Raw genomic sequence first — 23,474 nt, 5'->3', positions numbered from 1 at the left:
GGAGGGGGGGAAGTCTCGCGAGAGCCCGCCTGAGGTAACCTTGGAGACCGGCGGGCGTCGCTCCCGCGGCCGGGCCGGAGGGGCAGCGTGGTGTCGCGATAGTCGGCGACAGCCGGGCGGGAGGGGGATGGCGGGGGTGATGTTCTGCGAGCCCCGACACCTCTACAACATCATCAACCAGTACCGGTGGAGATCGCGGCTGACGGAGCCCAACTACCTGTGCCTGCTGGGTGAGGCCGCGGCACAGGCCTGACACTGCCCCTGCCTGTCCCTGTCCCTGTCCCTGCCTGTCCCTGTCCCTGCCTGTCCCTGTCCCTGTCCCTGTCCCTGCCTGTCCCTGTCCCTGTCCCTGTCCCTGTCCCTGTCCCTGTCCCTGTCCCTGTCCCTGCCTGCCCCTTTCCCTATCCCTGCCTAGCCTTGTCCCTCCCCCTGCTTGCCGCTTCCCCTGCCTGCCCCTGCTGCTGCTGCTGCCCCTTCCTTTGCCTATCCCCGTCCCTCCCTCCTGCCTGTGCATGCCCCTCCCTGTCCCTACCTGTCTCTGCCCTGCCTGCTCCTTCCCTGCCTGCTTCTTCTGCCCCTGCTTGTCCCTGCCTGTCCCTGCCTGTCCCTGTCCCTGCCTGTCCCTGTCCCTGCCTGTCCCAGTCCCTGCCTATCCCTGTCCCTTCCTGTCCCTGCCTGTCCCTGTCCCTGCCTGTCCCTGCTTATCCCTGTCCCTGCCTGTCCCTGCTTATCCCTCTCCCTGCCTGTCCCTGCCTGTCCCTGTCCCTGCCTGTCCCTGTCCCTGCCAGCAGCCAGGCACTGTGCTCAGCCCAGGCAGATATCCTGAGCCAACAGGGCTTGTGAGGAAAAGCACACATGTCACTTCTCACCATTTCTGGGGCCTGGCACTCGGGACCTTCCTCCCATCCCATTTCAGGTGCTGCTTTGGCTTTCCCCGTGCTCAGCTCTGCCTGCTCCCATCAGTCCCACGGATTCACACTCTCCCCTGCTGCTCCCAGAGGTTTTAGAACTGGACTAGATTTCTCAACCATTACACAAAGATTCCTGATAACCACTTCCATTCTGCATAGTGCCAATACCCCCAGAAGGGTGACAATGATATTGCAATATCATTAAATGTTTTGGTGAGGGAGTTAGCCAGTTTGGGAGTGGGGTTGGGGTCTTTGCAGTGCCCCTCTCCCCAGCTCTGGAGCAGCAGAGGCAGAGCAGGCACAGAGCACGGGACTGAGGCTGGGAATGCTGCAGGAGCACACTTGGGTCAGGACTAACAGTGCTGGTTATCTCTTGCTGTTACACACAGACTCACATCAGCCCTGGAGCTTGTTATACCCACACCAGAAAGCCTCAGTTTCTAAAAAAACCCAATCATAGAATCATCAAAGCTGGAAAAGACCTTCAAGTTCATCCAGTCCAACAGCTGACCCTGCAACACTAAAACCACCCCTAAAGCATATCCCCAAGTGCCACATTTCCAAACATCTTTCTCTGGGTGACGCCTGAATTCCCACTGACAAAATACAAAGAGGATTCCACCTTCCACCAGAGCAGAGCCACCTCTGTTTGTCTGAGCTTTAAAAGCCAATTGCTCTGCCTTGCTTGGTTTTTTTTTCAGATGCCCGTTCTCAGCTTGAATTCGATGACAGCCACATTGTTACGGCCCAAAGGATCGAACTGGTGAGGGGATTGCTGTTTGTGTGAACCCCCCCTGGATTTAGCAGTGAGCAGGAAGGGTTTGAAACCCACGGGAATTGTCCCAGCCCCTGCCCTGCCTCGGCCGTGCCACTGGGGGGATGTATTCTGTCACAAAGCGAAGGTGGCTCCTGCTGCCCGAAGGATTGCCACACCGCAGCTGAATATCAGGGAAAACATTGCACAAGAGCTCGCGCAGCGCAGCCTTGCCCCACAAGGACAGCGCTGGCGCCCGCACGCTGCTGCCGGTGGAGCAATCAGCGGGATTTGCATCACTCCTGACTCCTCACCGGGGCTGCCACTGCCCTGTGCACCCACACCTACAAACCCAACACGCAGCTGCAGAGCTGTAGCTTGCAAGATGTCAGGAGTGTGGATGGCACCAGAGAAGAGTGGAGCCGTGCTCCTGATGGAATTGCTCTGTGATTTTGGCAGAGTCCTGCCGGGGAGTATGTGATCCCAAATCCCGAGGAGCTGGGCTATGTCAGATTCTGTGTGGTGTATGACCACGACACTGGCTTTTTGGGTTCCACTGACTATCAGGAGGAGGAGGAGGAGGAAGAGGAAGAAACAGGTACGTGTGACCCGTGTCAGAACAGTCCTCACTGCTGGATAGAGATTCTTCCCATTCCTCATTTAATTTTATGAGCTTGTTAGAAGAGATGTAAATGTTCCCAGTTTATCTTAGAGGTCTCTTCCAAACTCATTATTCTGTGATTCTGTATGTGAAAAACTCTGCTCTGCCTCTGTTTTGCACTGTGTTGTGTATATTCTCAAGCTTCAAAAATCCAGGTTTTATTTCAAAGCATCCTGGCAGCCCTGGTTTCCCATCTGTGGGTGATCCTCTGAAGCTCCTTGTTGCATGTGAGGAATGGGTTCTTTTCTTTTTTTTTTTCTTTTGCCACATTTCCCTGAGATTTGGCCTGTCCAACAATTGCCTTTCAGGGAGCAGCACTGCTTCAGAGACTGAAACCAGCAGCTCAGATTCCACATGTTCCCAGAGTGAGTACTTCCTTCTTTGAGGGTCACAAAAGGCTTTCACTTCACGATATTTTAAAAGATTTACCTTTAATGGGGGTGGTGATTTGATGGGGTTCACCAAGAAATGTGAAGTGCTGGAATCTTTTCCATGGCATTGTTCAGTTTTCCTTGAACCACGGAAGTGTTTGGCTTTCACACATCCTTTGGCAAGGATTCTGCTGTGAGCAGAACCACTTCTGTTTGTTTGAGCTTTACAAAGGCTACAGAGTTTTAGCAAAGATTTACATCACTTTTTAAAGAAAAACATAGTGGAGGTGTAAGGGGAATGAATAAAACAAGCATGTTCCTAAATGCTCAGGGGTGAGGCAGTGGAGGGAAGGTGTGGAGAATCAGAGCTGGGTTTCTATTGTGCTGATCTATTTCTAAAGCAGACATAGCTAGAGGGAAGCAGGATGGATTCCTTGGGAGGAGGAGGAGGAGGAGGAAGAGCAGCCATCTCACATAATCCACTTCACTGAGGGGGGTGTTTAAAACATTTCTGAAGAATTTAATTAAGACACTTCCTTTTTTTCCGTTTGCCTAAAGCAGACTAAAGAAAGGGGCCTCCATAAAACTAAGATTATTAAATTTAAATTGATAAAATTTCCCTATTATGGAAACTTCTTACAAGCATTTCCCAAAGAAAAACGGGGAGAGGAAAAGAAATGTGTTCCTAGAAAAGAAACCAGGAGAGGAATAAAAGATCAGGATGAGAGGGGAAAAGCAGCACCCCCTGTAACTGTCCTGCAGCAACAAATAAAGAATAAGTTGAGCTTTTAACAAAGTTTTCTCCAGAGCATTAGATGGAATGAAAAGGGATTTGCTGTGGATGTCAGGAGATGGAGACACGGAAGCTGCCCAGGCAAAGAGCTCTTTGGTCTCTTTAGGTGCTGAGGAAGGAGATGCCCTCCTCCATGCCAGAAACCTGGAGCACTTCACCCGCCACCCCGTGCTCCTCCTGAAGGGAGGGTACAGGCGTTTTTCAGCTTGTTACCATTTCCTGAAGAGCCACAAGACACTGTGGATGCCTCAGGTGAGATGAGACTGATTTCCAAGTAGATGACACTAATATTCAGCTGGTGATGGCTGGTGAATTCAGGTTAGATGGTGTTGCAAACCTGGTATCACAGTAATTTCAGACAAAGGAATTGGATGTAATTTGAGTTACTGTGCTTGCTCTGAGTCTCACCACTGATTCTTTTACAGCCACACTTCTTCCTCTTCTATTGCATGAAAGGAAGTTCATGAAAACAAGCTGGGAATGTTCCCCTGATAACCCCAAAACTGGCCTATGGAGAGTGCAGATAACTGAACAAACAGTAGCAAGTGATGACAGCAAGCAGGCTGCTCTCTCACACGTGGTTATCTGGCATAGTACACAGCAAATGTTTTCAAACAGAAGTACAATTCCTACCAAGCACCGTGATCCATGTCTTTTCATCAGGAAGGGTCACAAGTGCCTTCTTTCAATAGGCCCAGGAAGAAAACAGCCATCCACTCAAACACTGTGTCCTGCTTGCTTGGTTTCACCTATAAACATCAATCTATTTACCTTATGAGAAACAATTACCCTTCATTGCACATTTAGGACAGGCAGGGCAGGTTAAAAAGGTGCTGGACAACAGAGCTTTTCATCCCAAGGTGTATTTTGTTCCCATTGTTCCCTTCTGGTTCCCAGGAAATAGCCCATGGACACGGTGGATGCTACAGCACAGGAGAGAAAATCGATTCACTTTGTGCTGCCCTGTGAAGGGCAATTCACTGCTGAGCTTCCTGCTCAGACTCAGCTGGACACAAGGCACCTCCTTGCCTCTCAGCTGAAGCTTTAAATTGTTGGACTCCTCCTTTGTGCTCCTGGAGCAGTATCCGAGGCACGTCCCCTTAGGGATGTGAGCACTGGTGGCTGCTTGTGTGTTTTCCTCCTGAGCCTCCACGCTGCCGGGTGCAGCTGTGGATTTGTGCTGTGCCACTCCAGGGCACCTGCAGCTCTGCAGGTGGCAGATGTTTTCATTTATCCTTGCAAACAGCAACCAGGGAGAACATCAAACGAATCTGTCGTGCTGCAGCCCCTCCAGACAATGGAAAGAATGTATTCCACCTCCTGTTTAGTTGGGATTTGCTTCAAGTAATGCCACAACAAGAGTGAGGCTGCTAATTATTCTCAGTAAAACTAGCAAAGACTTCAAAATACAGCAAATCCAGGTGATTGAATGAATCATTACACTAAAATATGTCATGGGCTGCTGACTAAGTGCCTGTTCAACTCTTCACATGACTTCTGTTTAAGAACTTATCGAGCTGATGGGAGCAGAGACACTCTAACCTGAGCCTCTGGTTTCTTTCTGGCAGGAACTAGACACCTTCCAGCCATACCCTGTAGAAATACTGCCTGCAAAGCTATATATGGGCAATTTCAAGCAGGCCAGTGACAAACAAATTCAGAAAGATCTGAGGATCAAAGCACTGGTCAACGTCTCTGAACAGCCTGTAACACTGTAAGTTAAACAGTTCAAGGCTTACCCTCACCAGTGTCTGTGATGTGAAAAAATGAGGTGACACAGAGTTTATTGGCAGAGGAGTCAGTGCCTGTGGCATTCCAAGGAAACCTCTGCAGATTCCAGTGCCACTTCATGCTGTTTTCTAATTTCTGCTCTAGAGTTAGCACAACAGCAACACAGTCCTGCAGCCCTTGACCATGCCACGGGTGAACTGGGTAAGAGGAGCACTGGGAAGTCCTTGGTATTTCAAGTCTATCACATACCACCACTCTTCAGGAAAAACCTGTATCTCTAAATAGCTTTCAGAGCAAAATCTTACCAACACATCTGTGTAAAAGCTAAGTCAGCAATATGTCACATTTTTGGTCTTCCTTCCTTACCTGCTCTGTCCATGACCAGACAGCCCACTGCAGGCCTTGCTGGAAATGCAGTTTCAGACAGTGAAAAACCCAGTGGCATTTCTCAAGGTGCTGACCCAAACCAAGTAACAACTCCAGTTACCCACCCCAGGACATGTGCACCAGCAGACATTTCTCATGCCTTTGGCTCTCTGCAGAGGAATGTCTCTGCACTGTGGGTAATATTCCTGTGTCCTCTGCATGATGTGCTTCCACATTTTGGAAATTCCTCACCAATTTTTTGCCCCATGAGTTCTCTGAGCCTGTGAAAGGAGGAGATGCACAGAAAACCACATGAAGGGAACTGGGGGGCCCACAAAACAGCAAACACGCACTCTGTGAAAGCACATCTGCTTTCAGTTCATCTGTTTTCATTTATCTCTCTGTAGGTTATCTGTCTGTAGGTTAAGGCATCAATACTGATACCATTGAAATGGAAAATCAGTGATTAAAATGGTTCTACAAACACCTCTGTGCCTCACCATAATAAATCCCTTATCATGTTAAAGATGACAATGATTAAAAACTCACAAATGTAACAGCAAACAAAATTATCACCTTGACTCCAACAAACACATCTTGCCAAGGCTGCTCCTCTGCTCCATGTGGTCTGTGTGCTCTTTTCCAGGTTTGCAGAAGAAGGTAAATCCCTCCATATATCGGTTCCAGATTCACTCGAAGCAGATCTTTTTTCTTCCTTCACCACCATTTCTCATTTCATAGGTGAGTGGATCCTGATCTGGAATTCCTGAGCCCTTGCTCACTGTAGGATATTAGATGGGAGTGACAGGAAGCCCAGACAGGAGGAGAAGCAAGCCCACACCCTGATGGATACCAGAGCTGCCTCACTAACCAGCCTGATGGACAGAGAGGAGATTTTACAGGGCATCTGACTCTGCTGTCCCTGCTCACTTCAAAGGATACCTCACTCTGATAACAGGGAGCTTTCCACCCAAATCTTTGCAGCAGGGAATCTACCAGGGCTTCATAGGATTCCCTCTTACTCCTTTGACTCTCAGCAGCCCAAATCTTCAGCCACCAGAGCTTTATTTGAAGCAGAGTGTGACACACATTAGAGAGCTCAGCACGAGGCATTGATAATCTCTGTGATTTGCAGTGCAGACCCACTGTAGGGCCCAGGAAGACTTTCAGGTTGGACAGCATGAACCTGCCTTCAGCTGATTACATCAGCTAGGACAAGAGAAAACACACTCTGCGGCTCAGTGCCTGCAGCTCAGGCTCCTGCAGCTCCATCCTGATGCTGTCCAACCACGTTGTTATCTTTTATTGTGCTTATCAAATAACTCCTGCCACAGACCAAGGCCCTGCTGAGCTGTGCTGGACAGAGACAGAAGCAAAAGACCACCCTGTCCCCACAGAGCTTAATCCAAGTACAATATCAGACATGACAACTGCACACAAAGAAACAACACGTGAGGATATAATTCTGTAGTCCTGAATTGAATTTCATTATGAATGAAATATTGAATGTTGATATTCACTTACTTGCCTTTCGTTGTGCCTCATACTTTTTCCCAGTAGTGTTTCAGAAGTTTCCTTCTGACATTACATGATTTGTGGCTGTTTCCAAACAGGACTACAAGAGCCTATTAGCTGCACTTGTGGAAGTGTTCCACTGTTTACCTGATAGTGGAACTGTTTATTTGGCAGTGGAGAGCAGATTACTCAAACCAGAACACGAGACTAAAGCTCTCCACATACTCCAAGAGGAGTGTGAATGTCCTCATGCCAGGTGTATGTTGGAGTGAGGCCAGTTCTACCCAGATCTTAGGATAGAAGTAGTATCTCACAACAGAAATGAGTTTTAAAATGCAGGCTTAGTGCTTGGGAAAAAAAAATCAACCAAACAAAACATCTTGACAACACTAAAAGAAAAGGTTTTGCTCTATGAATTCTGGAGTTCAGTTGCTAATATTTTAAAAACATAATTCTGTCTAGAGAGGGAGAGAAAGAATTAAAAAGTTATTAATTAAATATGCAACCTTCCAGGCAAAATAAAATTTCAATACCTTTAGACCTGTCTGGGGAGAGTCTGTGATGCTGACCACAGCAGGTAGGTCACGAAAGCCCACTTGTGCTGAGATCCCTGCTGTGAGGGTGACATGATGTGTAATGAGGCATTGACTGGTCATTGTCATTGGCGCTGCTCTTCAAGGCCACGTTTTAACTGTGCATTTTTAAGAAAGGCAGATGCTTACAGAAATGGGAGCTGGCAGTGCCCATCTGCTGCTGTCAGGGCTCCTGAGGGCTCCTGTCTCTCAGGCTGCAGCCCCCTGTCAGCTGTCACCAAATTAGTGCCTGACTGCCACGGGCAGCTCCATTTCCCAGCTCACTAACTTGTGATTGGCATTTCTTGGCTCAGATGCTCAGCTGGATGTGGGAGCAGTGCTGGTGTTCTCCAGCCTGGGGATCAGCCGGAGCAGCACAGCCACCATGGCCTATCTGATGCACTCCTGCCGCTTCTCCCTGCAGGTATGTCACTGTCACAGGGCCACACAAACTGCCTCTGCACTCAGCTCTCCTGCTGAAACACACCACTGCAGTACTGTGAGACACTCTCTGTGATTCCATGCACAACATCCACCTGATGATGGAACTGATTACATGATTTGAGATTGCATCTTCTTTAGACCATTAAGGAGGTGGATTAGGTGTGATTTTGGATCTGTGAATCCTTACTCTTTTTGTTTTCCCTACTTAACTAAAGGGCTAGAAAAGCAGAGCTGTGGATACAGAACATGGTATTTATCTCCTGGATTTGAGGGAAAGAGTGGAAGCTACTGCAGTTAATCCTATCTCTTAATTCCATGGTGTTAGAGAAGTTCAGAACCCAGTGTTTGCAGGGCTCTCATTTACCATTGACTTCAGCACTGACTCCTTCCAAAATCCTTTTTTATTCCTCCAGAAGCAATCCCCTCCCACAGACACTCCTGTATAGAAATCTGCAATGGGATAATACCTGCCCAGAGGGGATGTACAGGTCACATGGCCAGCACAGGCTGTTCCATAGCTCTGACTAATGAAAGAAATGAATGAAGGATGGCTGGGGATGACCTGGATGTGCAGGAGCCTGGTGGCCTCTCCCCTGGTGCCAGGCCTTTCTCCCTTTGCATGCAACACACAGGCAGCATCTCCTGGTGCCTCCTGACAGGGAGCAGGAGAGTTCCCATGGCAACTGACCAGCCTCTCCTTAAAAACCTCACCCTTGTTTGGAAAGTTCAGGAGCTTGAAGAGATTGATCCAAACTTCACTAAAGCTGAGTCTGTATCTGATAAGGTGATTGATTTTGTGCAAACATGTCAATGTAAGAGGAAAGCTCTTGCCATGGCTGTGTGCCAGTGGGTAATTAGAGGCTGAGGGTGCCAGCAGGGCTCAGACAGGGTTCAGTCCCTGCACTAACAGGGATGTGATTGCTCCTGCAGGCTGATAACAGCCACTCACTGAATCACAGAATGTGCTTCCAATGGCAGTGCAAAAGTCAAAGCCTGAGCCTTGCCATTCCCCTCAGTTGGCATCAACAGGTTGCTCTCAGCATTTTACTAAATGCCAAAAAAAAATATTGACAGGACAGTGCTTGCCCACTGTTGGCTGGGCAAAGCTTTCCCGAGGGATCACCCTGGCAGACAAGTTTGTTTCTTGCAGACAAGAGCAGTGCAACAGATTGCTGTGTGATCCTCCAGCCAATCCAGGCAAAGATCTTTGAAAGCTTTCAAAAAAGCAAAAGCAAGGCAGAGTTGGGATGTGCAGCCCCTGATTCTGTTAGTGAGCAATATGTGAGCAGATCCATTGAGTCCAGGGGAACCAGAGACACCCTCACTGTGAACCCAGAGGAGTAAATATTGGAATATCAGCCTCAGAGCCTGCAGAATCAGCAAGATTAGAAAAACAAACCAATGGAGCACTATCTGCTGACCTTTGGTCTCATTTCCCTTAAGCAACCCTACAAGTGCAGGGGTCAAGCTCTTTTATGAGCAGGAAGATGAGCACTGACAGGAAAATGCAGGGATGGAGCTGGAGTAATGCTGGTGGATCTGCCCTGTGTGTGTCAGAGTTTCTAGGTGATTACTTGGAGCTAACAAATAATTAAGATGGCTGTAATTAATACAGTGGGATAACTGCGAGGTCATAACTGCTCTGCCACATCAGGTCACACCAATCCAAAAACGTGATAACCTTCATTGCTTTATGACCTTTATGGCTGATACTTCACTGCTTGGTCATCATCTGTGGAAGGAGCAGCATTTTAGGGTGGAAAATCCAGGATTGCATCGCTCCAGCAGAGTGGAATAGCACTCAGCAGTGAAAACAGCCTGAGCTGTCCTCGTATCCAGGAGAGCAGAGCATGAAGGGGACAGGTTTCTCTCAGGGTCACATCTGGATCCAGCCTGTCCCCACTTTGGTGCCAAACTCCTCTCTGCAGGGTCTTGCTGTCCAGCACAGGGAGCAAATACAAAGCTGTGTTGTGTGAAGTGTAGCTGCTTTGTGAAAATGCCCAAGAGTCACTTTCTGTTCAATTCCTAACACTTCTTCACTTTCCTTCTGTTTACAGAGAGCTTGGAAATACCTTCTGAAGTGCAAAATGAACATGAGACCACACCGGGGCTTTGTGGAACAGCTCTCAGCCTGGGAGACCCAAATCTATGGGTTCCCAGTCACAGACGTGTCTGAACCAAATTACTGACAGAGAACATCCCCTGGGGAAAGCCACTTCCCTTCCCCATCTGGGGAGAAAGCTACCTGCACGCTGTGTGAAAAAAGACCCAAATGTAATGGAAAAGCTTTCCTCTAGCTCCATGTCATTTTGGGTCAGGATCTGGATCTTCCTCGGGAGCTCACCTGTGCTGGAGGAGGTGGAAATTTGGGGAATGCAGATCCTGCAAGATGTGGCCCATTAGACACAGCTCGACTCTTTTGTAAGCAGAGGGGATTATAGCCACAGCTGTGGGGCAGTCAGTAGGGTTATCTCTGTAAAGGTTTGTTACCCATGGTCTGGAATAGTACATTTAGAGTCTGACAGTGCCCACTTCCAGCCCGGAGAGGTGAGAACAGAATTTCCCTGTTTCAGAAGTCCCTGCGCCCTGTGAGTGCCTTCACAGCCACCACAGCCTCTCACAGACTCACTTGATGGATTGTTGACAATTCCACCCTTCCCATTTGCTGCCTTCTAATCGCACAACCAAACCTCTGGGCAGAGGTGGTGACTTTAAACCCTCAGTGCTGTCACATGAAACCTCAACCAGTACCTGAATCAGCACCGTCCTCTCTCTTACAGCACTCCGAATTCTGTTCTTTGACATCACAAAATAAAACCCGACAGAAACCCTCCCTGGCTTTGCAGCACTCTGTGTTTGGGATTTAGCGCTGGCTTTGGGATTCTTTGGGATCGCGGTTCTCATTCGGACACGCGCTCAGGGCCGGGAGCGCGCCCGAGAGCTGCCCGAGCTGGGAGCGAGCCCGGCGCAGCTCACAGCGCCCGCTGCAGCGCAGGGCTGCGATTCCAGGGAATTCCTCATTTTCCAGGCTCCCACTCAGAGGAAAACACGGACTAAGGGAGGCCCCGCCCCGGCCCCGCCCCGGGGCGTGTCCGGAAGGGGGCGGGGCCAGCGCCGCCCGTCGCCGCGGGCCGGGCCGGGCCGGTGCCGCCGCCATCGCCGCCATGGCCTGCGGCGCCTCGCTCGCCGAGTGCCTGCGCGAGTGGGAGGAGCTGCAGGACGGCTACCAGCGCATCCAGGTACCACCGGGCCCGGGACGGACCGGCACGGGCCGGGGCAGCGCTCCGGCCGAGCGCGGCGCGCCGGGGTACCGGCACCGGGGGTGGGAGATCCCCGCAGCATCCCCAGCGGGCACGGCGGGACCGGGCTCTCCCCTCTGCACTCCGGGTGCTTTCCCCCCGTGCCCCGGCCCTCGGGTCCGAGCCGTGTGCCGGGGGCAGAGCGGTTCGGAGCAGGGCAGGGGAGCCGGGCTGTGCCGGCTCGGGCGGAGCGGGGTACCCGCCGTGATGCCCCAGCCCGCCGCGGACGTGGCGTGGAGACTCAGATGTGCCGGTTCTCCTGCTGGGAGCGGCGCTGCCTGGCGTGGCACGGCCGGCCGAGGTGCGCAGATGCTGTTTGACTCCTTATCGCTCCTGTGAGCCCGGCTCGGGGCAGCCCGGAGCCAGCCAGCCCCAGCGGAGCCGAGATCCCGGGGCGCAGGCACGCCGCAGCCCGGCGCCGTGTCCCGGCTGCCGAGCCCCGGCACCGCCGGCTGCCCGGGGCTCCGCGCCTGGAAGGTGACCGGTGTCAGAGGTGCTTCCACCTGCTTTGTGTAATCCCCAGGGCGCTGCCTGCCGGAGGAGGAGTGGGCAGGGTGCAGCTCGCACAGGGTCACCCAAGGGAAAGGTTGGCCAACACCTCCTGCTGCCGCTCAGGTCACTCGGCTGCAGCTGCACCCGTTCCCTCTCCCCCTCCTTCCCCCCGGAGCGGGGTGAAGCGGATGTTGTTGCGGGCACGTCGCTGCTGTGCCCAGATCTGGGGCAAGGGAGGCTTTGAGAAACCTCCTCTTGCTCCATAGGGTTGCGTGGATGTCCCGGGTCGCCCACTTGGAGCCCTGAGTGCAGCCACTCAGCGCCAGCCCTTCCCTCCGGACACTCCTCCCGCCCTCACTCCTCATCCAGGCTGTCTCCGATGCTGGCACGGCTAAAGGACTTGTCACAAAGCTCACAGTTAACTCCAGAGCCAGGAGGAGGTGGCTCTAGATGGCAGCAGGAAAGCTTGATGGTCAAGCAGGGAATGTCCTGGGATAAATCAGGGACATAAATCACTGCTGTGGAACCGGGACTATCTGGGATCTGTTCCCTCCTTGCCGCTGCTTGTCACCGGAGGGAGAAGGTTTCTCTCCTGTGCTCTTGGTTTCACCTTTCTCCTTTGGGAACAACTTTTAAGATCTGGCGATCAAGTGGTTGATAAGAGCTACAGAGGTTAGAACTTGTTTGTGCCAAGGTCTAGTCCAAGGGTTGTTGTGAGCAGCGTGTGGAGGTGGCACTCGGGCTGCCGTGCCGAGGTCGGGCTGTTCTCCTGCTGACCTGGACAAGCAGCAGCAGCATTGATCCAGCAGCTCTCCCCTTTCCCTACTAAAAATAGTGGAGAGATGCTCCCAGCCTATCCAGGTGTGGTTGGGTTATGGGCACTTGGCTGCAGCCCTGCTGGGAGCCCTTCCCCTTTGTCCACTCACGGACAGGCTCCTTCCAGCTTCCCAGGGGTGCTCAGGTGGAGCCCCAGAGCCACGAGCTGGGAGACCTGGAGGCACAAAGAGCTGCTCATCCTGTCCCAGCACTCAAAGCCACTGTGGTACCACAGTTGTACCCTGGCCCACCCAAGTTTTTCCTGTCTGCTGTGTGCAGTCATTGGCGTCCCAAGCATGGGAACATCCTGTGGATAGGCTGCTTGGCACTGGGGCTGGGCATCCCCATGGAAGCAGGGCTGGCTGCAGGCTGTCCCCAAACACACCTGGCCTTCTGCAGCCACCCCTCCTCTCACTCAGCAGCAGCACGGGTGAAATTGAGAACATTTTTTAACAAAAGCATCACAGAGGCCCCAAGGACAGGGGTGTCTGGGCAGGCAGCTCTAACGTGTGCTGGTCTCTTTCCCAGGACAACCACAGGCTGTACAAGCAGAAACTCGAGGAGCTGACCAAGCTGCAGGATGGGATCTCCAGCTCCATCGCCCGGCAGAAGAAGCGGCTGAAGGAGCTGTCGCTCTCCCTCAAAAAGTGAGTGACACTTGTGCTCTGTGACAGCAGGGGAGGGGAGAGCAGCAAGGACGGGGCTGCTGAGCCCCCTTCATGCCTCAAATGCAAACCTCTCTGCAGCCAGGGGCTGTGGGGAGGCTGTTCTTCCCCAGCCCCCCTTGCCTGTGCCCTGTCTGCAGTTCAGAGCTTGCAAGGGTTTTGTGGGTACCATGAACTGCTCCCCTCCTGCACACAGCTCTCCCCATCCCTCCTAAGGGTGAGAGACCCATCTGGCCTCACCTCGCTCCCTTCTCTTGAGCAACATCATGGCCTGACAGAGGAGCTTGCCCTGCAGTTGTGGACTTTCCTCCCATCCATCTTCCCTGTCCTTGGGGTGTCCTTGCCCCAGTCAGTCACTTGTGGAGTGGCAGCACGTGCTGGTCGTGTTACAGAGGCTCTCCTGGTGCCAGTGCCTGTGTTTGCTCCCCAGATGCAAAGGCCAGGCGACTCCCGAGCAGGAAGCATCCATCCAAGAGACCCAGAGCCTGATTAAAGAGAGGCAGAACGTGTTCTTTGAGATGGAGGCCTATCTGCCAAAGAAGAACGGGTGAGAAGGCACCTCAGCTCTGGGAGGGTCACCAGGGCCACCCTCCACATCCCTGTGGCTGTAAGGCTGCAGGCACAGACCCAGAGCTGTCACCCTGCGCCCAGCGGTGTCACAGCTGTCCTGCTCCACTTGGGCTCCCCAAGGACACCTGGGCAGGAGCCAGCAGTGCTGCCCCTCACTCCTGTGCCTGCTCGTGGCCATCACCCACCCCTGCACAGTGGTTGTGCCCGAGGAGAAGCCCTGGTGAACACCCCCGTGCCTGTGGGAGGTGGGGTGTGTGCTCCCCCACCCGTCCCCTTGCCCGTGGGAGGGGATTCCAGAGGGTTTGTGCCTGCCAGCTCCGAGTGGAAGCACCTGGGGGCTCATCCCTGGCCCCACTCGTGGCACAGGAGGGGACAGCTCCACAGGCAGGTCCTTGTCCTAACGCTCTGCTCTCTCCCCAGGTTGTACCTGAGTCTGGTGCTCGGCAATGTGAACGTGACACTGCTCAGCAAACAGGCCAAGTACGGCCCCTCCTCGCTGCTCCTCTGATTTTCCTGACTTGGCATCCCCTTGGCACCAGGAACAACAGCTCCTCCCAGGCAGACACGGGGCTGGCTTGGCTCACCTGGTGTAGATTCCCTTCCTGAGCTGTTTTCTGCATAATTCCCAAGAATCAGCCAAATCCTTGGCTCCCCCTCACATTCCTGCTGCTGGGCTGGGCTGGACCATTAGCTCTGAGAAGTTAATGGGATCCTCCACCGAAGCCATGTCCGTGTTTCCACTGTATTAGGAACTTGCAGGAAAGACAGACAGTGGCTGGTCCCCTCCTCTTCCCTTGGGGAAGCACCAGAAGTTGGTTTTGGCCCCTCAGAGCCTTTCCCTTGCCAGAGATGCCCAGCCAGGAGCCACTCCCTTCTCCCTCTGTTCCCCAATCCTCCCCTTGGAGACGTGTGCACATCCCAGTCTCCCCCACCAGGGCCGCCCCCCAAGGCTGGGGTAGTTTGGGGTGCTCAGATGTGTCCCAGCTGTGTGAAGCAGCCTGGTGTACTCTGCTCTCAGAAATACCCCCAAGGCAAGGTTCTTCCTGAGTGTCTCCCAGAGGTTCCCTACAGGACATCACTTTTCCCAGCCAGATGGGATGGGAGGACACAGATTTCCAGCAGCCCCTTGCTCCAAGCCTGTCCTTGTGCTTCCCTGCAGGTTTGCGTATAAAGATGAGTACGAGAAGTTCAAGCTCTACCTCACCATCATCCTACTCATTGTCTCCTTCTCCTGTCGGTTCCTCCTCAACTCCAGGTGAGTCTGGCTTGGTGCTGGGCAGAGATCTCCTCCCAGAGCCCTCTTGCCCTTCTCTCCCATCCTGGAATATCCAGGGCTGAACAGGAGATCCTGCTAAAGCACCTGGAGGTGGGGTGGCCTTTGTGGCTGCGTGGCCATGGTGGGTGGTGGGGAGCTCTTGGAACCCAGGACATCCCTCTGGCTGCCCTGGATGGCTCGAGACCTGGGCAGGGGCTCGGGAGTCCTGGCAGGAAGCCAAAGACACTTGGGATTTCGATTTTAACCCATGGAGCAAATTATTGAACTTATATGAAGAATCACAAGTCACAGAAGTTTAAATAGAGTAATAATGAATTATTTTAATTATTTGAAATAAATTCATTGAAAATTGAGTTTTGGGGATTTTATTATAGGGGATCTAGGAGGCAAGATGGAGAGACATGGGTATTGTTCCATGCTTCTTCCTTCTTGCTAGCCTCCATCTTCTTGGTGATGGTGGCACATTTAGATTGGCCTAAAGTATAAGTAGACAGTCTAACAGTATAAGTAGTCTAGGTGATAGGTATTGGAAAATAATGATAAATAAAGCATATGTAACTCGTAGTATAAAATGTAGATACCAGCCCAGGGGTGGGCAGTGTGCCCTTGACAGACCTGCAGATCAGACCTCTGTGGGTCTGAGAGAAAATATTTTAGATAATAGATAATAACCAACCTTGTGAACCAGAGCCGAAGAATTCCGACTCTTCGGCCGTCGGGCTGGAAAAAGGGACTCTGGGGTGATCCCGAAAGCAGAAAACCCCAGAGGGAGCAGGTCCCTTCCCTTGGGGAGAGTCCCACGGGCTGTCACCGTGCCTGTGCCCCCAGCCCGTGCCTTTACACCTGCTCTGTGACCCAGGGTGACAGACGCCGTCTTCAACTTCCTCCTGGTGTGGTACTACTGCACCCTCACCATCCGCGAGAGCATCCTGATCAACAACGGCTCCAAGTGAGTGCCCTGGGCCCGGGGAGGGGCTGGCTCCTCTGCAGGGCTGGGGGAGCAGCTCCCTCCCACTCAGGTGTGTGGCAAACCCTGCTGGGAGCTGCAGGAGCGGGGCAGGAGGATCCTCCCGAGCGGGGGCGGCGCGGAAAGGTGGAGCTGGAAGGGCCCTGGTGCTGCCCAGCCCCGAGGCCCTGGTCCTGCTCTGAGGCATTTCCCAACCAGCCTGGGAGCTGTGGGGTGGCTGGGGCTGGGCTGCTCCACTCTGCAGGCTGCCTTTGGCTCTGGATTCACGCTCCAGATGTGACAGTGCTTCTCTGTGTCTGCCCTCCAGGATCAAAGGCTGGTGGGTTTTCCATCACTACATCTCCACCTTCCTCTCAGGTGTCATGCTGACGTGGTAAGTCTGTGTCCCCTGTCCCATGGTGGGGCTGCCTGGGCTGTGGGACTGGCAGGGCTGGCTGTCCCCTCCCAGCCCCACGTCCCCCAGCCAGCACTGTCTCTCCACAGGCCAGATGGGCTCATGTACCAGATGTTCAGGAACCAGTTTCTCTCCTTCTCCATGTACCAGAGTAAGTGCTGCCCCGGGTGCTGGGACAGGGACTGACCCCCGGGTGCTGAGAGTGCCTGCAGAGCTCTGCAGCACGTGGAGACCTGGCTGCAGCTCTCAGCTCACCTGGCAGTTCCCTTGGCCTCGTGGCATGATGCTGAGGCTGGAAGGTGATCCCTGGGCAGCTCCTGACGTGCTCTCCCTGCAGGCTTTGTGCAGTTCCTGCAGTATTACTACCAGAGTGGGTGCTTGTACCGGCTGCGAGCGCTGGGAGAGAGGCACAACATGGACCTGACTGTGGGTGAGTGGTCTCAGGCTGGTGCTCAGCTCACTGGGAGCTGTGGGTTCTACTGAAGGAAATGGCAACACTTTGATTTGAGGTCACTTTCAGCAGTGGCAGGGATAGAAAAAGCTCTCAGTCAAACCAAAGCTCCCTGAGCAGCATCTCCTGTGGGGCAACACCACCCCACAGGATGATTGTCCCCCTCCTCCTGCTCTTCTGGGACCACCAGCCCACAGCTGGCTCCCTCAGGATGTGAGGTGGCAGTGGATGTGGCTCTGGGCATCCCACGTTTGCCCAGGAAGCTCCTTCAGACATGACACATCCCTCCACACCCCAGGCACTGTGGGCTGTCACCTCCCCAGCCCCTGTGACACCGAGGGCAGGAGCTGAGGGCCAGCTGCACTGGAGCCCAGAGCCCTGTGCTGGATGAGGAATCCCTGCCACTGTCCCCTGCAAGTGCCCACAGTGAGGCTGGAATGGCAGGACCTGCTCAGCCAGGCACGTGTGGGCACTGAGCCTCCCTGTCCTCCGCTGGGCTCCATCCCCTCTCCACCAGCCCATTCCAGGTTCTCACAGAAACCTTCATCCTTTGCAGAGGGCTTCCAGTCCTGGATGTGGAGAGGCCTCACGTTCCTGCTTCCCTTCCTCTTCTTTGGGCAGGTGAGGCTGCCCCATTCCTTGCAAGATGCCAGAGCCTCGGGTGGGAGCAGGATGTGCCACATTCCCAGCTGTGCTCGGCGGCCTGGACATGGCACAGACCCCACAGGCTGCCACAGCCATGTGATGGGGGATGCCTGGGGCAGGGAAATGCTTCCAACAAATGCTGAGCCTCTCCCTCCAAAGCACCCACCACAACTGGGGAAGTGAGGTGGGGAGGGGCTGGGGTGCTTCTGCTGGGTGCTGTGGTGGGAACCCTTCCAAAGCCTTTCCAAAGCTCTCCTGAGCTCCAGCTTTGAGCTGCTGCCGAAAGGATCGAGTCCTTCCTTGGTCAGATTGTTGAGGCTGATGGACAAGGCTGCTCTGAGGCCCTCGGGCTCCAGCTGGCCTGAAACAGGGGGAATGTCCCAGCTGGGGTCCTCTGGGAACGAGCCCTCTGTCCCTGAGCCTGGGTGGGGTTTCTCTGCCCCACACGGGGTCTGTGTGGGGTTTGTACCCAGAGGGAGCAGCGACAGGCACCAGCCTGGGGCTGAGCCTCTGAAAGCAGCAGCAGCTGCCCTGAATCTCCTTCCTGCAGTTCTGGCAGCTCTACAACGCCATCACCCTGTTCCGCATGCTGCAGCACCCCGAGTGCAAGGAGTGGCAGGTAAGGAGCTCCGGGAGGGCCCTGGAGGGGGCCCCAGGCAGGTCCCTCCTGCTCACTCCGGCCTCTCCTCCCACAGGTCCTCATGTGCGGTCTCCCCTTCTCCATCCTCTTCCTGGGCAACTTCTTCACCACCCTCCGTGTCGTCCACCAGAAGATTCAGAACAAGAACCAGGACACGAAGGAGAACTGAAGTGGGGCACTGTGGGGGCCTGGACTGTTTCTGCCCACTGGCTCCATCCCCTATCCCCTTCTCCTCAGTTCCGTCCGGACTCTGGCGTCTCGTCCCATTCCTTGGAGGCCTGGGTGTGGGACAGAGCTTGGGGCCTGCTCCTGGACAGTCCCTGTGCTCAGGAGTCACTCACCTGGAGGCAGGAGCACCCTGCACCTCCTGCCCTGGCTGCCTTCCACATCCAAGCAGCAGGATGCTTGGGCCAGCCGCTCCCCCCCTTTCACTGGGATGTTCCCTGGCTGCTGGTGCTCCTCACTGGGACAGGGCAGCATCCAGGGACTGCCTCCCGCAGCTCCTGGGGTGCTGGAGGCTCCCCTTTTCCCCCAGCCCTGCAGCCAGGGCAGCCCCTGTGTGCTGAGGGCAGAGGCCCTCCAAGGGCAGCTGGGGCTGTGCACAGCCCTGATTCCAGGGCTGCCCCAGCTCCTCCCTCGCCTTCAATCCACAGGGAAGGGGTGGCTGGGGCACGGGAGGGGTGGGAGCAGCAGGAGCTGGGGCTGTGCAGGCTGCAGCCTGGGCTGGCAGCTCCTGAGGCTGCAGATGTGAAAATAAAGGGAAGGAGCTGCCCCGGGTCACCGGGACAGTCTGGGAACTGCTCCCACACTCTGCTCTGTGGCTTTGGTTCAGCAGGAAGGGGGGTCCTGACACAACCTCCCTGAAAGGAGGGTGGAGGTGGGGGGCAGTAGGACAATTGTTACAGTAGGACAAGAAGAAACAGCCTCAGGTTTCACCAGCGGAGCTTTAGGTAGATATTAAGGAAAATATCTTCACAAAAAAGGGTTGTCCAGCCCTGACAGAGGCTGCCCAGAGAAGCTGTGGAGTCACCATCCCTGTAGGGATTTAAAAGCCATGTCGATGTGGCAGCTGGGGACATGGTTGAGTGGTGGGTTTGGTAGTGCTGGGTTGTGGGTTGGACTCAATGATTTGGAGGGGCTTTCCAGCCTAAATGAGCCCATGATTTTATGAAAAGTCATCTCCCTGTGCCCTTCCATCAGCCTGAGCTGCAGGGGGTGCTCCTTCCCATGGCATCCCCGTCTGCACAGGCTGTGGCCACCCAAGGAGCCCAACAGAACCTCAGTGTCCCTGGAGTGGGGAAGAGACCCCCTGTACCAGCTGTACCAGCACCGGGAGCTCTGGAAGAACCAAAGAGCAGGTTGGGCACAGCTGCACCCCAGTCCAGAGCCCCCACTGCCATCCTCCCTCCCCTCCACAACCCAGCACTCAGGGTAAGGGCTACCCAGAGCTGCCACCACATCCCCAAATTTCCTCCTGGTTATCATCCATTGCTCCTCCTGCCTCCTTCTTCCCTCTGGCTGAGCAGAGAGAATGCAGGAAGCAAACTCCAGACACAGGATTTTTATTCCAAGGGCAAATGTATTTAAATAATTTACAATCATTGGACAGCCTGGAAGTCTGGGGTTTCTGTTGTTTTTTTTTTTTTTTTGGTTTTTTTTTTTCCATGCTTAAATCACAATGTTCAAAATAAAAACCGTATTTAAAAAATGACCGTACATGATGTGAGGGAAGGGCTGGGCTCAGGGGAGCAAGCAGGGCCCCCATGGGCTGAGACCCCACCTCCCAACCCGGGTGAATCCACAGGGAGAGGAGCTTCCCGCTGGTGTTGGAGCGAGGGCGGGCAGCAGGAATGGAGCAGGATATGCTGGTGGGGCCATGGGACAGCTCTGTGCCCAGAGCCAGCTGCCAGCCCCACATCCCAGAGCTGGGCAAACAGGAGGGAGGCAAAGCTGCAATCCCAGCCTCAGCACAGCCCCTCCACCCCTCTGCTGTCCCTGCAGGCCAGGGTGGGCTCCAGCCCCGGGGATAAGGCAACACCTCGTGTGCAGGGAAGGACTCCCTGGCAGTGTCTGTCCCTCCTGCCCCACAGTGGCTGTGTCCCTGATGGCCCTGGCCTCAAGGCAAACGCTGGTGCCATGGGGTGCACCCTGAGGTGCCGGTGACACCGCAGCTCCTGGACAGCAGCCTGAGCTACCCCCCTGCCCCTCTCAACCCTTTCCACCCCCTGGGTGCACAGCCCAGGGGCTGCAGAGGCCCAGGAAGGGTTGGGAGTGACACCGGGGTAGCCGTGGGCTGGGGACAAGACTGTCACCCACAGCAGCAGTGAGCGAGCAGGCACCTGCCAGCTCCCCTGGCCCACGCCTGGGGACCTGTTCTCTCCCTGGCCCCGCCAGCCCCGCTCTTAGCTCCACACATCCAGGGAGTAGCGGCCCTTTGTCATCAGTTTCTTTACATAGTCCACGGCCTGGGGCTGGCTCATGTTCCCAAACTCGGACACGATCTCGTAGAAGGTGTTCTGCACGTCCCGGGCCATGTTCCGGGCATCGCTGCAAACAGGGAGTGAGTGAGACACCAGAGCACAGCCACAGAGCCCTGCCACCTCCCACACACACCCCCCAGCCCCCTGCCCTCCTCAGAACCAGGACAGCATGACCCTCCCAGGGCTTGTAATGCACAGCTGGGGAAACTGAGTCACACTCCTTTTCCTGAGAATTGCCCCCAAATCCCCATCCTGTCCCCAACTTACCCACACACATAGATGTGAGCCATCCCCTCATTAACCAGCTTCCAGACGTTCTCCTTGTTCTTCTTCAGTAAGTGCTGGACATAAACCTGGCAGGAAACAAGGTGGGAGTGAGGAGAGGGGAGCAGAGCCCCCACACCACAGACCTTTGAGAGGGAGGCAAAGCAAGGCTGTGCTCATGGCTCTGGGAGACAGGGCAAGTGCTGGGTGCTCCTGCCTGCCATGGGAGTGATGGTGGGCAGCTGGCAGGAGGAACAGTGTGGTACCTTCTCAGCCTGGTCCCTGGAGAAGGCCACGTTGAGCTGGGTGAGGACTCCCTCCTTCTGGAAGCGGGCCAGCTCCTCCCGGTACAGGTAGTCCTCGTGCTCGTGGCGGCAGCCGTAGTAAAGCACTGTCTCACCCACCTCCTTGCCTGCAGGGTCACACAGCCCCCATCAGCTGGGCCCTGCCAGCCCCAGCCCTGCCCCTTCCCAACCTCCCCTTGTCCTGACACCCCCAGCAGCCCCCAACCCTGTGCTCTCCCCCACCCTGGGCTTGCAGAGCTGCACGATGGTTACAAGGGGAAGCTCAGGACTGATTCCCAGTAGTGGCCACAAGCTTTAGTATTGAGTCTGAGTGACCAGACTGATTATTTGGAGGTGTGGTGGTGGCAGAGGTCAGAGAAGTGCCCTAGGTCTGACCACCCCCAAACATCCTCTGCGGCCAAGAGAAGGACAAAGAACCTTTGTGTGAACAAAACCACTCAGCCCGCCCCAGCACTCTGCTTTTGGCTGGGCCCACCAGCAACAGGAGCAGCAAAGCTGCACCCTGGAGGCACCAGTGCCCCCCCAGAGTCCTGCAGAGCTCCAGCCCCTGGGCACTCACCCTGCTGCTTGAGCCAGGCCCGCTCCTGGATGAAGCCGACGAAGGGGGCGATGCCGGTGCCCGGCCCGATCATGATCACGGGCGTGCTGGGCTTGAAGGGCAGCCGGAACTGCGACTTGCGCACGTACATGGGCACCAGGGAGCTGCTCCCGTCCTGGGCAGGCACCTTGCTCCTCAGCCAGTTGGTGGCCACCCCTTTGTTCAGGCGGCCCGTCTTGGTCTCGTACTCCACCGTCACGGCACAGATGTGGATGGAGTTGGGATGGACCTGCAGGGAAGAGATGCTGGAACCAGGCAGAGAAGGAGCCCCAGCAAGCCCACACTGCATCCTTGTGCCCAGGAATGTGGGAGAAGTTTAACCTCATTTTAATGTTGGGACAGCTATTCCTCCCTGTGTGCTCCTCATGGGGCTTCTGTCTTGTCCTGAACTCAGCAGGGACCACTGAGCTTCCCTGGAGGTTGCCAAGAAGGACTTTTGACCAGCCCCTAAAATGCCCCCTTGCCAGGCAAACAGGCAAAGAGGAGCAGGGCTCCAGAGAGTGTGGTGGTATCAGGCCACAGCTGGCTGCAGCATGGCACTCTCACAGACCCTGTGGGAACCTGGGCTAACTCCATGCATGGAGAGCAGTAAATCTACCCTCTCATAGCAAATGTCACCAGGAGAACCCCCCATGCCCAGCTCCCAGCTGAGAGGAGCTGCAGCTGAAGAGGTCCCTCCACAGCCACATTCCCTGCTGGAAGCACACCCACCTTGGAGGAGGAGGCAATGGAGTAGTAGCGGGCCTGCAGGCGGGGCAGGAGCTCGCACAGGTGGTCGATGGGGGGGCGCAGGGAGGGCATGTCCTGCAGGATGGCCAGGATGTTCCTGCGGGCCTCCACCACCCAGCTGAGGTACAGCGCCTGCAGGCAAGGAGAGCACAGGCATCACAACGGCTGGCAAACACCCCCTCGGCTCTCTGGGTGCCTTTTGGGGATCCCCCAGCCCAGCCCAGCCCAGGTGGGAAGGGCAGGGCTCCCACCTTGCCCTCAGCAGCAGATGAGGCCATTTTGCGGAGGCGCTCCTGCTCGCCGGCGTCCGAGGCGTACTGGGCCAGCTCGTAGAGGACGTTGGTGCGGGGAGGGTTGGTGATGTCCAGGTAGTAGGTCAGGGCTGTGCGGTACGACGTGGGGCAGGGGAAGGGATGCTTCTTGTTGGATTCCTCTGGAGAAGTGGGAGAGAAAGAAAAATTAAAAATCGTCCACCTCATGCTGTTGTGTTAAGAGGTTTTGTGCAGGCTGCTACGCACACGGCGAGGGCTGGAGACAGAGCACAGTGGGTTTCAGGGAGGAGAGAGCCTGTGGGTCAGAGCCCCAGCTCCACAGTGAATAACCACCCTCCCCAGGCAGCTCCATCTCCCAGCAGCCCATTTTGTGTTTCATAGATGCTGCCTGACAGTTTAGCAGCAAAAAATACACCCTGTGTTCCCCAAGGGCTCCCTGCCCCAAGATGTGCATGCACAGTCCAGCAAACCCCCAGGCTAAGCAGGGGGCTGC

The 23,474-nt window shown here is 54.9% G+C and overlaps 3 protein-coding genes across 8 annotated transcripts in view; 2 read left to right on the top strand and 1 right to left on the bottom strand.

Annotated features, from left to right (window-relative positions):
- Positions 1 to 24: 24 nt before the first annotated feature.
- Positions 25 to 10,949, top strand: STYXL1 (serine/threonine/tyrosine interacting like 1). The gene is made up of 9 exons (XM_041482550.1): positions 25 to 230; positions 1,613 to 1,674; positions 2,125 to 2,263; positions 2,635 to 2,691; positions 3,597 to 3,742; positions 5,059 to 5,204; positions 6,234 to 6,328; positions 7,989 to 8,098; positions 10,176 to 10,949. The coding sequence occupies exons 1-9, from the start codon at positions 128 to 130 to the stop codon at positions 10,305 to 10,307; spliced, it is 990 nt and encodes a 329-aa protein (XP_041338484.1). The 5' UTR covers positions 25 to 127; the 3' UTR covers positions 10,308 to 10,949.
- A 278-nt stretch (positions 10,950 to 11,227) lies between these two features.
- TMEM120A (transmembrane protein 120A) lies at positions 11,228 to 19,141 on the top strand. Its single transcript, XM_041482549.1, has 12 exons — positions 11,228 to 11,357; positions 13,254 to 13,372; positions 13,821 to 13,937; positions 14,381 to 14,440; positions 15,120 to 15,215; positions 16,096 to 16,185; positions 16,511 to 16,576; positions 16,687 to 16,748; positions 16,935 to 17,027; positions 17,605 to 17,669; positions 18,244 to 18,312; positions 18,389 to 19,141. Exons 1-12 carry the CDS (start codon positions 11,283 to 11,285, stop codon positions 18,500 to 18,502), a joined length of 1,026 nt encoding a protein of 341 aa, XP_041338483.1. The 5' UTR covers positions 11,228 to 11,282; the 3' UTR covers positions 18,503 to 19,141.
- Positions 19,142 to 19,892: 751 nt separating this feature from the next.
- The window catches only part of LOC121361636 (NADPH--cytochrome P450 reductase), a 29,002-nt gene continuing 25,420 nt past the window's right edge, over positions 19,893 to 23,474 (bottom strand). For all 6 annotated transcript variants that reach the window (XM_041482541.1, XM_041482546.1, XM_041482544.1 and 3 more), the window contains 6 exons: positions 22,961 to 23,142; positions 22,692 to 22,841; positions 21,942 to 22,209; positions 21,344 to 21,489; positions 21,081 to 21,166; positions 19,893 to 20,880 (listed from right to left, as the gene is read on the bottom strand). In XM_041482541.1, the coding sequence (XP_041338475.1) occupies positions 20,736 to 20,880; positions 21,081 to 21,166; positions 21,344 to 21,489; positions 21,942 to 22,209; positions 22,692 to 22,841; positions 22,961 to 23,142 (977 nt within the window). In that variant the 3' untranslated portion in view covers positions 19,893 to 20,735. The remainder of the gene's footprint in view (positions 20,881 to 21,080; positions 21,167 to 21,343; positions 21,490 to 21,941; positions 22,210 to 22,691; positions 22,842 to 22,960; positions 23,143 to 23,474) is intronic.

This window comes from Pyrgilauda ruficollis, unplaced genomic scaffold (genome assembly GCF_017590135.1).
Source record: "Pyrgilauda ruficollis isolate IOZ18807 unplaced genomic scaffold, ASM1759013v1 scaffold59, whole genome shotgun sequence".
Classification (NCBI taxonomy): domain Eukaryota; kingdom Metazoa; phylum Chordata; class Aves; order Passeriformes; family Passeridae; genus Pyrgilauda; species Pyrgilauda ruficollis.
The sequence above is the reverse complement of the archived record's forward strand: the minus strand, read 5'-3'. Positions and strand labels throughout refer to the sequence as shown.